Here is a 12,935-nt window from a genome sequence, read left to right on the forward strand (position 1 = left end):
AGGCAAGGCAAGTTTATTTGTATAGCACAATTCAGACACAAGGCAACTTAAAGTGCTTTACAGGCACACACAAATTACATTAAAATTTCATTTAAAATACATTAGAAATTGCATTTTAAGACCAGTAAAAACATTAAGAAACAAACATCAAAACAAGTAGGCTAAAATAGAAAAGCTTTAAAAGAAACAAGACTGTAGAGTCAGAGTCATGATGCAGTTCAAAGACTTGAATTGCTTCAGTTAAAAGCAGTGGCAAAAAGAAATGTGTTAAGTCTTGATTTAAAAGAGGTGAGTGTTGGAGCAGTACAGTCTGAATGAGAAATGCTGGTCGTCATTTCACCACATATCAAAGATGAAGCCACCAATCTGGGAATAATGGGCGTCTTCTGAACCTTGTGACCCAAAATACTGAAGCACTGTCTACCTGCGACCGAGGTGTAAGCTACGTTTTTGTGTATCTCATATCATGTTGCATCCCCTCAAGTTGAGAGCAGCTGGACGTTTCCCTTGTGGTGCCAAAAAGTGATCACGTCCTGTTAAAGCTGTATCGCCCAGTTTATATACGTCTACAGCTGCTTTCATCTGGATCAAACACAAGTCACAAGTTTCATGCATCAAACTTGTGACTGTCCATTATTTTACCTGCTCTGTGCTCTAGATAATAACCAATCCAGTCCCTTTTTAAATACCCTGGAATACCTTTAAAGGGCCAATACAACTCATAAACGGCTGTATTTCACCTGCCACAAAGTGTTTTCAGCTCATACCTTGGGACAGAAAGGTTGTTTCTGCATCATATTCACTTGATTTCACTCTTGGTGGTTATATTTGACAGATTATAGACCACTCACTCCTTCTTACGTGTTGAAATACCTTTAAAGGGCCAATACAACTCATAAACGGCTGTATTTCACCTGCCAAAAAGTGATTTCAGCCCCTGCCTTAGGACAGAAAGATTGTTTCTGCATCTTATTCACCAGATTTCACTCTTGGTGGTTATATTTGATAGATTATAACCAATTCCAAGCATTTTTTACCTGTCGAAATACCTTTAAAGGGCCAATACAACTCATAAAAGGCTGTATTTCACCTGCAAAAAAAGCGATTACAGCTCCTGCCTTGTTACTTAAAGGTTGTTTCTGCATCATATTCACTTGATTTCACTCTTGGTGGTCATATTTGACAGATTATAACCAATCCAGTCATTTTTTACCTGTCGATAATCTTTTAAAGGGCCAGTACAACTCATAAACGGCTATATTTCACCTGCAAAAAAAGTGATTACAGCTCCTACCTTGTTACTGAAAGGTTGTTTCTGCATCAACATGACTTGATTTCACTCTTGGTGGTTATATTTGACCGATTATAACCAATCCAGTCCTTTTTTACCTGTTGAAATACCTTTAAAGGGCCAATACAACTCATAAAAGGCTGTATTTCACCTGCACAAAAGTGATCATAGCTCACGTTGAGCCTAAAAGGTTGTTTCTGCATCAAATTGACTTTGTTTTACCCTTAGTGGTTGTATTTGACAGATTATATAACCTCTTTATGTTCTATAACATGTCTTATCCTACAGAATGTGTGCTCTGATGTTGACTCAGGACTATCTAAAGACACATTGAGACATAACTCACTATTAATACAACATGTTCTCCCCCTGACGTGTAAGTTAATAGGTTACAGTCAGAGCTTCAGGGATCAGGTCTGAACTTTGAACTGCAGCAGCTTTGAAGAAGCCACATGTCAGAAATCAGCTGTGCCTCACAGGCATTACAACATCACAGAGGAAGAGCTCCTGTGTCCTCCTCCTCCTCCTCCTCCTCCTCCTCTGCTGCAGCTGCGGGCTCACAGGTGAGTGAGACCACTGACGACCGTTCACCCGCAATCAGGCACCCGCATGACACGCTGACGTGAGCGTGGGAGTGTGCGTGGGAGTGTGCGTGGGGCTTTCCACAGCAGCAGCAGCAGTGCGGGGTGCCATGGTGACAACTACTGAAGCAGAAATATTCCTCTGCTCCGTAGATCGTTTGATTCAGTGTTGACCGACGAGAAGCGACACGAAGTTATTAAAGCAGATGGTAATGTCATCCTCCAGCGGGTCAGCTGTCAGAGGCCACTCCTGAGGCAGGTAAACTGACGTTTTAATGGATGACGCTGACTGTTAGCAGTTACTCACTTAGCACAGGTAACTCAGCACTACGCGCCACTACTGCTAAGGTAGCTTTTGCTTTCTCTCCAGCTAGCACATCAGTCCTACAGCCAACGACTGCACATCTCGGTATGAGTAACATCTGTGAACTATTACTCACGAAGCTAACCTAGCTAACGTTTGTAGCTATCGAGCTAGAATGTCACAGTTTCAGCTAACGTCCACTGCAGAATGTGGTTAGTTAACGTTACCTGCTAGCAAAGTAGCTAGCTAATTAGACCAAACAAGCTGTCAGCGTCTAAATTAACGGAAGGTTTTCGCTTTCGGTGCTGACAGGCTTCGTTGTTTGTTGTTTAATAGCGTTATCTGTACATTAGCTACATATTTGACTCATTGCTATCATGACAGCAGCTCATTGTAAATAAAATAAGCTGAAAGTACTGCATTAGCTAGCTAGCTGCTAAAATGATTTTCATGCCTTTTCCTCACCCAGACATATGTTTACTCGTGCTTATATGTACTTAATGACATCCAGTATCAATCAACATTACGCCTGTGAAAGGAGTAAGTCTTTGTTTTTGGAAATGTAAGATAGCATAAGTTACCTCTGTATCCACAACTGATGTAGCTATACTTTCCATTGATGCTGCTGTCTACTTTCAAATACCTTCCGGGTAGTTTCACATCATTCGATGTGTTTTGCTAACGGCTGCAGGCAACTACTGCTTCCGATATACTTCTGTAATCATATTTCACACTTTTTTGAATCAACTCTGCATGCATTTTCATCAAAGTCACATTATCTGTGTGGACTGTAAAGGTTTTCTGTGTTTCTCTGTTTTATAACACTGTAAACTGGGTTTGTATTACATTACAATGTATTACATTATATCCCTATAATGGAGAAACTACATTAACAGTTATCACCAGTAGAGCCCGACCGATAAAGGGTTTTTAAGGCCGATACCGATACAAGTATTTGGTGATTTAAAAATCCGATATTCCGATATATATAAATAAATCCAAAAACGCCTAACAAAACTTAAACAGATTTCTGTAACATTAGTTATTTGTAGTTATTTATGAGTCCTCACTGAAATAAAATGATAATGCAGTTTAAAAATAAACTTGTTTGTTTTATTGTCACAACAGAACAGAGGAACATCAAAATATATTACAGGGTTTGTGGCGCACAAAACACGAGTGTTGCCAACAGGGACATTGTAGATCAGAGGTGCACACACTGTTTTAGCTTGCGAGCTACTTTCAAAATGACCAGGTCAAAATGATCTACCTACATAAAAAATACTAAACATCTATTTATTTATACATACACTAAGTATACTTTATATACACAACGCATAACTGATATTGAGAGAGTAATGTAACCCTTGGTATTGCACATAACAATTGACAGCAGTAATGCACATAGGTGACAAACAGCCATCAATACTGCACACAGTTTACACACCGAGAGCTGCTGCTGGTTTTCTAGACAAAGCTTTTGAATGACTGAAAAATGACCTCTCCTTGCGTATGTTCTTTCATGGGCAGTAATGTTAATATCTGTAAACACCATCTGAATAAAAATGCACATCTGGGCTGTATCGCTGGCGTCTGTAGACTTGTTTAATTGCAGTGAGAAACACTCGCAGTCTGCAGTGTCTCTCCGACGCTGCTGTGTCAAATCCTCGGCCATTGCTTCACAGCGCTGTGTAACTGTACTTCTTGATAGCTGAAGAACTTTGATTGATGATAATACTTCTGGTTTGTTTTTAATATCCCGAAATAAGGAGTCAGCTGTCTCAGCGAAGGCTTCTTTTATCATCTTAGCACTTAAAGTGAAACAAACAAAACATAGAGTAAATGGAGCGCCTGTCAGTCTGCACGGATGGAATAGCACTGTCCGTATAAACAAACTTGAGTCTGGAGGCCCCGTGCACACAGCGGGGGCGACGCAGGAGACCAAGAGACCCAATCCCAGCGATGGCGCCTGGGGTGAAGTGACAGCAGAGGTCCAGGAGCTCCTGCGCTGAACACCTGAAGACCCCTCCAGCAACGGCGGAGCAGCGACCATCCAACATCGCCGCGTGCCGCGGGAGACCACAGCAGCAGAGGAGAGCAACAAAGGAGCAAGGCTATGAATAACCCTGAGGTTGTGGTGGAGGGAGGACCAACAGAACAATGATGGACAGCCCACAGAGTATTGAGAACTTCAGTTTGAAAGTTAGCATTGCTAGGCTAACAGCTGATCGGCGAGGCTAACAGCTGATCGGCAGAAAAGGTTAGTCCATGGAGCCAATTGTTCAGATGTGCAGCCTTCAAAGTTAGTTGCACAGCCCCAGAGCATGTAGGGACAACTTGGCTTTCTTTTTCCAACAGAAAAAACAGTTTTGCTACGGATTGAGAAGCGGCGATGTTCACGCCAGCGTCATCTCGCATGATAGAGTGACTCACGCATAACGATGCTTCGGTGTCAGCTTTTGCTTGTGAGTTCCGCTGTGTGAAGAACGACTTCTGTCCGATTAACTGTGATTTTAGTTCCCTCACCTTTCTCCTTCTCAGCTCGCTTTATGGAGGGAAGTCAGTGTCGTACTTTTTATGAACAGTTCGAAAGTTCCCCTTCTTCAGAATAGCGATGGTAGTTTGACAAATGCACATTTGTTGATATCAATTGAAGTCGCTAACCAGAACACTTAGCTGGCTTTTGCAGTAGCTAGTAGCGTTTGCTCATGCATGGTGACGCGAGACCCTACAAGAAGAGATCTCAGACTGGCCGTCCTGTACGTCAATCAGGTGGCATAGACTCGACCTGTTGTAGAGAGACTCTGGTGGACGCCAACACTCATAACACAGTTGGAGGGTGTTTCGTCCGTTTTTATTTTATTTTTCATACCGATAGTTTGGAAAATGCCTAATATCGGTCGATAATATCTGCCCGCCGATAAATCGGTCAGGCTCTAGCCACTTGTCTCTGAAATTGTACCCATTTTGTAATCTTTAGACTGATATCACTTTCTCCATGTACTTATTCTTTTGTAACCTTGTTTCTCTTCTTATCCAGACTTGGATATGTTGCACCAGATGGAGTGGGATTCATCAGATGACGGTCTGGGAGCAGGAATGGACGACCCCCCTCAAATACTCGAGCCGGCTCAGTCGAAGCCCTCTACCACCGACATCTCGGAGCATGAATTTTCATGTCACTGTTGCTACGACATCCTGGTGAACCCAACCACCCTGACCTGCGGCCATAACTTTTGCCGTCACTGTCTGGCCCTGTGGTGGGAGTCCTCTCACAAAAATGAGTGCCCGGAGTGCCGGGAGAAGTGGGAAGGCTTTCCTAAAATCAACATACTGCTGAGGTATGCTCTTCACAGCCAGACCATATCAGGAAACCAATGTTTGATTTTCTGACCACAGAATTCACATTTCTCTCATGTACAGTAGAGAACAGAGACCTACTGTCAACCTCAACAGACACAAAGTATGTGTGTCTGCGCGTGGATATCATTTGAAAATATGTGGTACTAGCTGTTATATAACATCTGACTGTCTGTCCATGCCTTCCAATGAGGCTGTTTTCCACTGGGACAGTGACATTTTGATCATGTTTACATGCACACTAGTATTCCAGTTTTGAGTCTTGTCACATTCAGAGTATGAAGTTTACACTAAACACAGAGAAACCTGGTTATTCAGCTCCATGTGTACAGGATGATAATAATATCCTGATGTATGACTTGTGGTGAAGGCATGTTTTTTGACTCCTCGACAAACGGTTGAAGATCAATTGAGTTTGGCGCCTCTCTGACTGAGTGTGCACTCTGCTGGCTTCAGCTTCTCTGCATGATGATGAATCATGTTTGCTCCACGTTATCAGTAGCAAACTTTCCCTGTCAGCATGTGGATCATAACATGTTTATGCTTTATATGGCGCAGCATGGTTTCACTTTCACACTACTCCAAAACAACTTTGTGAAGTCACATACTCACTAAAGGTCTTTTAATCATTAGTTAAGAATGTAGTGAGTAAAAGGATGATGAGAAACTTGTGGACATACAAACTAAGAATTGTGGAGTTGGTGCTAGAAACAACCAGCCACCACTAACTCCGTCAGTGAAGCAGGAAACAATTGTTTGACCAACGTTTGAATGTAAATGACGCATTTACTGTAACACCGAAAGAATCAGGAAGTGATGCAAAGTGTCTCACACAGTCGCTGCACAGTGTTGTAGTGTGAAGAGACACGATTAAAGGTGTTTTCACTTGTCGGATTAAGTTGTACCGAGGGGATGAAATTTGGAAGGACACAGTCGGGTCAAATTCAACACACAAATCATTGCATTGTCTGCAATTAGACCTGACATTGTGATGTATCGAACATAAAGACGCGTGCTGACTGTTCACAAGAAGAATCGGATAGAGGAAGCAAAGTGGTGAAAGTGGCTATAGAGTAATTACCACGAATCTTTCGCAGCATGTATGTTGAAGGACCGGTTTGAATCCTCTGCTCAAAGTGAAAGAAAAAAACACAAACAACACAATCAGACTTTCACCACGTCTTTAGTTTCTTCTCTTGTAGCTGATTTATATTTAATCTGCTAATTTCACTTAATGCTTCTCTCTCTAGGGATGCAACTGACAAGCTGTTCACTGAGGTCATTCAGCGGAGGAGAGAAGAGATCCAGGCAAACCCCAAAATCTCCCGCAGCTTGCTGGCCTTCCAGAGGTAGAACAACATCATCTGTGATACGAGCTGATTTTGTTTAAAGCTTTGGGACTGAGTGCGAGCTTAGTGTACACTAAAAAAAGTACTCTACTGATTTAGCATTGCACTCCGACTCACGATGAACAGTTTAAGACATACAGGATCAAATTTGAGGCAGCAGAACTCTGGATTTATTTATTACATCCTCTTTATTTTATTTTGAATCTGCTGCCTGCATTAAGCCGGCAGCAGACACACGCTTTGATGTCTAGTCTGGTAGAGTTCACATTTGACAATGATCACGACATCCCCATGAACTTGCCCTGTGTCTGATCTGTCCTGTTGTATTTGATCCCTTTGTAGTCTGAAGCAAAAGAGCTGACATGCATTAAATATCTCCATGTTTGTAGGTACGGTGACAACTTGGGTAGATCCAGGACAACCCAGCACAAAGGAGCGGGCTTCTTCTTCTCTGGCGTCCTAACTGCACTCACGTGTGTTGCTGTAAGTATTCAACAGCAAATAAAAACCCCCAAAAACCTCAAATATGGTCTGTATCTAACATATCAGGTGCTATTGACAGTGCATCAGTGTTGCCGTGCTGTGAGGATGATTTATTGATGAGGCACACAGTAATCCAAAGGAAAGCATGTTAATGTAAGAATGTTAACCCTATGTTTTTTATTTTAAATCATGTACACATTCTTGTGCTTTCATTACTTTTTAAATAATATAAATTATTCTGTAAAGACCAGACTCTTGATGAAGATTTGTATATAGATATATGTTTCTGGGACAGTGATTGTAAGTCGTTGTGGAGGAAATTGTTGTTAATACCTACGACGTTGAAGAAACCGAATATTCAGCGAAACTGTGATAAGTTTAAATTGGATCCATTACATTTAGTTTAATATTAGTTTTCAGTATTGGATTGGTAGATTAGATCCATGGTCTGTAATATGCAGTAAACATTACCAGTGTTGGTGGATACTTACTTTGCAATGGTGCCCTGCTAATCAATGATATTTTGTAATACATAATATCTAAAGAGTTGTCTTTGCATGCGGCTATGTTTTTACTGCATGGTTTTGTAAAATGCACCTGCGGAGGTCACCACAGTCGTGACTGAAGAGGTCGGTTCACATCCTGTAGACAGACCATGTTTATTTTGTCCATGTGGCACCCGGGAGCAACGTCACTGTGTGTTTTGCCGTGTGGCAGTGCATTTGTGTGGGTGTGTGTGTGTGTGCTGTTAGGTAAGAATGTAAATAGAACAGCGTGGTCTTGATTTTGTCCACAGTTCATTAGTGAATATCATGACTGAATCAAGTCATTCAGAGAAGAAGGGCCTGAGCCACAAGCGTCTGATTATTTCAGATGCATTTATCTCCAGCAACCTGAGACGTGTAAAGTTTGATCTATAAGTAACTGACGACAGCTGATCTGTCAGAATCTGTCATGCTCGATCACGTCAAGCTCACATGAAACTTCAACTTAATCAGTATTTACATGTTCGGGTAAATATTTTGGTTATATAAAGTTAATTTTAATATGCCCAACAGTCCCTTGCTGGTCTAAACTCAAATTAAGACGTCCTTTTGCTATTTTATCTCCAAAACTAAAGACGTTCAGGATTCTCTTCTGCAGTTTTTTTGTTTTTTCACCACAAACAACCTCTTGGTTTTCCATTTGCTCACTTTATTGGTGATATTATTCGCTTTATCCATTATTATTATAATCTGTTTATTATGCACAGTACTGGTATTTGATGGTGGAGTCACAGTTACTGTTTTTGTTTTGTTTGGTTTAAAACATAACTGATTTTTAAAACTCTCGTAGTCTGAGCCCGGCTTTAACGGCGGTCCATGAAGAATGTTACAGCAGTGGGGATAAATTGTCATGCATCACAGTCGTATTTTGGAATTTTATTCCTAGTAATGCTTATTGTTCTTTGTTTAGAAGTGACCTTGTTCTCATTACATGCTTATTTTTGTACACTGCTGCAGGGTTAATTCAAACACATACAGTGGCCTCTACTGGCAGTGGTTGATTCATGCAGGACACAGTAACTGAATCTAGTGGAGACACACCAGGTTAGCGCCAGACTGGCTTATGAGGGATTCATGCCACCATGCAGACCTGTAAAACTTGTCCTTGCATCCAAATAGCAAACGCACCCTGGTGCAAGCAGGGTAAACAAGTGATCACTGTACTGTGTTTTAATAACTGTGTGTGTTTCCAGGTGATGGTGCTGGTGTATCACTGGAGCAGTGGTGTGGTCGACCAGCATGACCCGCTGATCAGTAAACCTGTGTCTCGCTGGACACCGGAGGAAGTGGTGTCCTGGCTCGATCACCTGGGTCCCTGGGCCCAGCTTTACAGGGAACCCTTCCAGCAGGAGAACGTCAATGGGAGGTAGATACATCATGTAGAATATTATTTCACTGCAGTTTTTGTTTACTTTTCTTTGACTAGATTTCAACATGTAGACACATTTATCTCCTCCAAACCAGAAAGTTTAGCCGTATCTATTAAACATTTAGTACGTACGGAGTGTCGCAGTACGTAAGGAGTGTTGTAGCTCATGCTGTAGATCAATATGTTCGTGCCATGTGGTGATTATTTCTTTGCGTTAGGCTGCTGTTGATGCTGGGGGATGAAGAGTTGTTAAAACCTCCTTACAACATCGAAAATCAGGCTCATCGACGGGCGGTTCTGGCTGAACTGGACAGAATTAAAACCCTGGGGGTCAAACCTCCGCAGAACCTCTGGGAATACAAGGTAACGATGTCTGGGCTGCCCCAGAATACAGTGCCAGTCAAAAGCCTTTTCAGAGTATTGATTGATGCATTGTTAGTTGAAAATACTTCCCATGTTGGTGATACTTTCAGTAATACTTGATGGCAAATTAGAATTAGTAGTACCTCCGAGAAAGTGTGTGTAAGAATCCTGTTACACTCTGGTCTGTAAGGAAATGTGACCTTTGCTTTCGTTTTAACACCATCGTCCCTTCATTTTACAAAAACCGCCATAACAGAGATATTAAGAAGAGTCTCCTGTTAGTGTTTGTTTAATTTCATCCACGTACAACCAAATGACCGTCCGCCTTCTCTGTACTCTTGTATTTCCATCACTTTCCTCCAGGCTGCTAATGCAGGGAAGTCTCTGTTCCTGCTGTACGCACTGAAGCGCTCCCCTCGTCTCACACTCTTCTATTTGTATTTATTCGACTACTCGGAAACCTTCCTGCCCTTCCTGCACACCTGCTGTCCGGCCATCGCAAACATCGACCACTCGTTGGAGGGCAGCTTCCTCAACTCACAGGTGAGAGTTTGCGATCTGCCAGATAGATGGTATCAATCTTTTGAGAGGTAGAATCAGTGGGACATATTTATACATTTATGGGGCATGATTACATCGAATCACCACCTTCTTTTAGTCAACAAGTCAACAATTAAAAGACCAAAACAGACAAGTATTTAGTTTGTTTCTCAGTATTTTCCAACTTCTCTACCCTGTTAGTGCCCCCCCAGGAAAGTTTGTTCCTAGTGAAGATGTGAATATTCAGAAATGAGTCGCATATAGATTGTTTAATTTAACTCAAATGGCTAGATAACTTCGGCACTGTAGTTTTCAGTAACGGCTACTCTAATAGGAGGTAACAGTGTCTTTATTTGGGACTGTTTCCAGCTGTATGTCACCAAGTGTAGTCGTCTTAATAGTTTTTTAGACAACAATGGACAAAAATTAGGATTTAAATACACAGAGTATTTGTTAGCGGGATCAGGTTATTGTTGCTTTTCATGGGATTATCTTAAAATTTGGGTCATCATGCAGGTAAACGGAGGTGTTGGGAAATAAAAATGACAAAATTAGAATAGTTGAGAAAGGCAGTATTCGATGAGAAGTGATAATTAATATTACAGCTGAAATAATTCATTTGAAATTGGATGTAATTATAATGTAGTTGTTGAGGATGCAGATCTTACTGTAAATAAAAAAAACTGAAATGACTTCTTCTTCTGCTTCTTTTGTTTCCTGTGGTGGTTCTGTGTTCGTTAGTTGGAGCCCAGTTGGCGACAGTGGGCAGAGTTTCTTGTGAAGTACCTCCTGCTTCCGTACCAGCTGATAGCAGAGTTTGCTTGGGACTGGCTAGCCGTCCACTACTGGACATCTCGCTTCATTATTGTCAACACCATGCTGCTGTCTGTGCTGGAAGGCTGCGCACTGTGGAGACTCTGGACAAGAGCCACGATCAGGTAGACACAGAGGGAACGCCGAGCCTTCTGTTTCTGCTTTTTATTTTTTTCTTTCTTTTTGATACACAGTCAAATGTAGACTTTTTAAAAAAGAATGCAGTGAACAATTTTGATCTGCAACGATTGATTCATTGATTAGTTGTCAACTGTGAAATTAACTATTGTGATTGTGTCAATTAATCGGTTAGACACATTTTTTTAAGGGAAAAAAAAGATGAAGTCTTAAGATTCCAGCTTGTAAAAGATGACACGTTAGCATTTGGCACTTGTCAAATTCAAACTCAATTCGTACAGCTAGCCCATTTAAATGTCAAGCTTTTATGTCTGTTGCAGGCATTGTGTAGTTGTTCAGTTAAAGGTTGGCGACACACACTAACTTAGATTTTCCACTTTCTTCAGGTCTCTGCCGGACAAGATGTGGAACCACTTGTGGAAGATGTTATCTCAGGGGTTCGCATTCGCCATCATGTGGCCTTTTGTCCCGCAGTTTGTGTGCAACTGCCTCTTCTACTGGGCTCTGTACTTCAGTCCCATCATTAATATAGACCTGGTGGTGCAGCAACTGATGCACCCAGAGACACAGGCACCGTAACAAACTGCATGCAGTCAGCGCCCAATTAACGCCGCACACATCACAGCAAATAAAATAGCCAGAAATCCAGTTGCTGAAGTGGACAAATGTTTATTTTTGGCAGTGATATCACATGAGACTGGCTTCTTTTGCTGTTGGGAGGGAAGTTTTCTCGCTTCCAGTCTCGTCTCTCTGCTGAATGGTTGCCATGTGGAACAAAAGAGGCATTGAGCTATTGTAGGAGCAACAAAGCCAACAAGATGTGAACGGGTGAGATATCTGTGGTGTTATTGATAAAGAGAGATTACCGCAGCGATCTCTCTCTGCGTGCACAGTGCATTCACAAACCACATTGCCTAAAAAGGTCCAGAGGGCAGTTATGCAAATGATTAGTCACGTTCCAGCAACGGTGGTGGTAAGGACGGCCTCGTAAGGAGTTTCCTGACAGCTTTGTAGCACTAAGATATCTGTGACCTGGCTACTGAAGGAAGAACAAAACAAGTATTGTTAAATTCATTTTTGTTTGAGTAAAAATGTCTTAATAACATGTAATCCACAGCCAGTTAAATGAACAACTGCAGCTTTAACAGTATCTGATTGAAGGAAACCGTTTTATAGTAAGTTAAAAAATTCTTATTTAGCATAAATTTCGACGATGTTCTTCGGGTCTTCAGGGCAGTTTGACTGTGATCTTGGTCCTACAGAGCTGTCTGAACTGTGGAGCGCTGCGAGATTTGGCAGCATGATTATGAAATGTGTCAAATGTTGAAGTTTGTCATTCTGCAGCCCGATGGGAACGTCAGACTTTACAGGTGAATCAAGGGAAAACAAAAACATCTCACAGTACATGTGGCACTTAGATCATGTTTTTCTTAATTTTTGTGAGATTCCAAAACAGATCTTTTTTCTTTTTTCTAATTTTTATGATTTTTAAACAGAACATGTTCATAGCAGATTTTACTTGCTGGCTCTGCTGACAAATATTGCTTAGCACATTTTTTTTATCCTTCATAAACATTCTGTCTGCATTCTGTTTTCATGTGACGGGAGCGTAGAGCTAATCAAAGACTTTCTTTTTTACATAGTTCATTTGCACTTAAAAGTTCTACACTGTGATTTTGTTTCAACGTTCTCTAATGAAAAAATAAAGATTTTTACATGATGTTGTTTGGATTTGTTTCTATCTAACTTCAGAAATAGAAACACCACTTTCTGACCAAATGCCTGTGTGCTTATATACT

The 12,935-nt window shown here is 41.3% G+C and overlaps 1 protein-coding gene across 5 annotated transcripts; it reads left to right on the forward strand.

Moving 5' to 3' along the window:
* The first annotated feature begins 1,834 nt into the window (after positions 1 to 1,834).
* Positions 1,835 to 12,856, forward strand: LOC115584898 (bifunctional apoptosis regulator). Of its 5 annotated transcripts, none has more exons than XM_030422825.1 (9): positions 1,835 to 1,854; positions 5,217 to 5,517; positions 6,787 to 6,885; positions 7,275 to 7,368; positions 9,107 to 9,279; positions 9,501 to 9,645; positions 10,009 to 10,188; positions 10,927 to 11,123; positions 11,523 to 12,856. In XM_030422825.1, the coding sequence occupies exons 2-9, from the start codon at positions 5,225 to 5,227 to the stop codon at positions 11,713 to 11,715; spliced, it is 1,374 nt and encodes a 457-aa protein (XP_030278685.1). In that variant the 5' UTR covers positions 1,835 to 1,854; positions 5,217 to 5,224; the 3' UTR covers positions 11,716 to 12,856. The 5 variants fall into 5 exon arrangements, with proteins under 5 accessions (XP_030278685.1, XP_030278657.1, XP_030278648.1 ...); XM_030422797.1 differs by lacking the exon at positions 1,835 to 1,854 and adding an exon at positions 1,863 to 2,131; XM_030422788.1 differs by lacking the exon at positions 1,835 to 1,854 and adding an exon at positions 1,881 to 2,188.
* Positions 12,857 to 12,935: the final 79 nt, after the last annotated feature.

The sequence above is a fragment of the Sparus aurata genome, chromosome 1 (assembly GCF_900880675.1).
Source record: "Sparus aurata chromosome 1, fSpaAur1.1, whole genome shotgun sequence".
Lineage (NCBI taxonomy): Eukaryota > Metazoa > Chordata > Actinopteri > Spariformes > Sparidae > Sparus > Sparus aurata.

Excerpts from the sequence above, each read along its gene's own strand:
- LOC115584898 (XM_030422788.1), top strand. The coding sequence starts at position 2,152 with ATGACGCTGACTGTTAGCAGTTACTCACTTAGCACAG. Across the intron at positions 9,280-9,500 it reads CAGGAGAACGTCAATGGGAG|GCTGCTGTTGATGCTGGGGG; the intron begins GTAGATACATCA and ends TCTTTGCGTTAG. Across the intron at positions 11,124-11,522 it reads TGGACAAGAGCCACGATCAG|GTCTCTGCCGGACAAGATGT; the intron begins GTAGACACAGAG and ends CACTTTCTTCAG.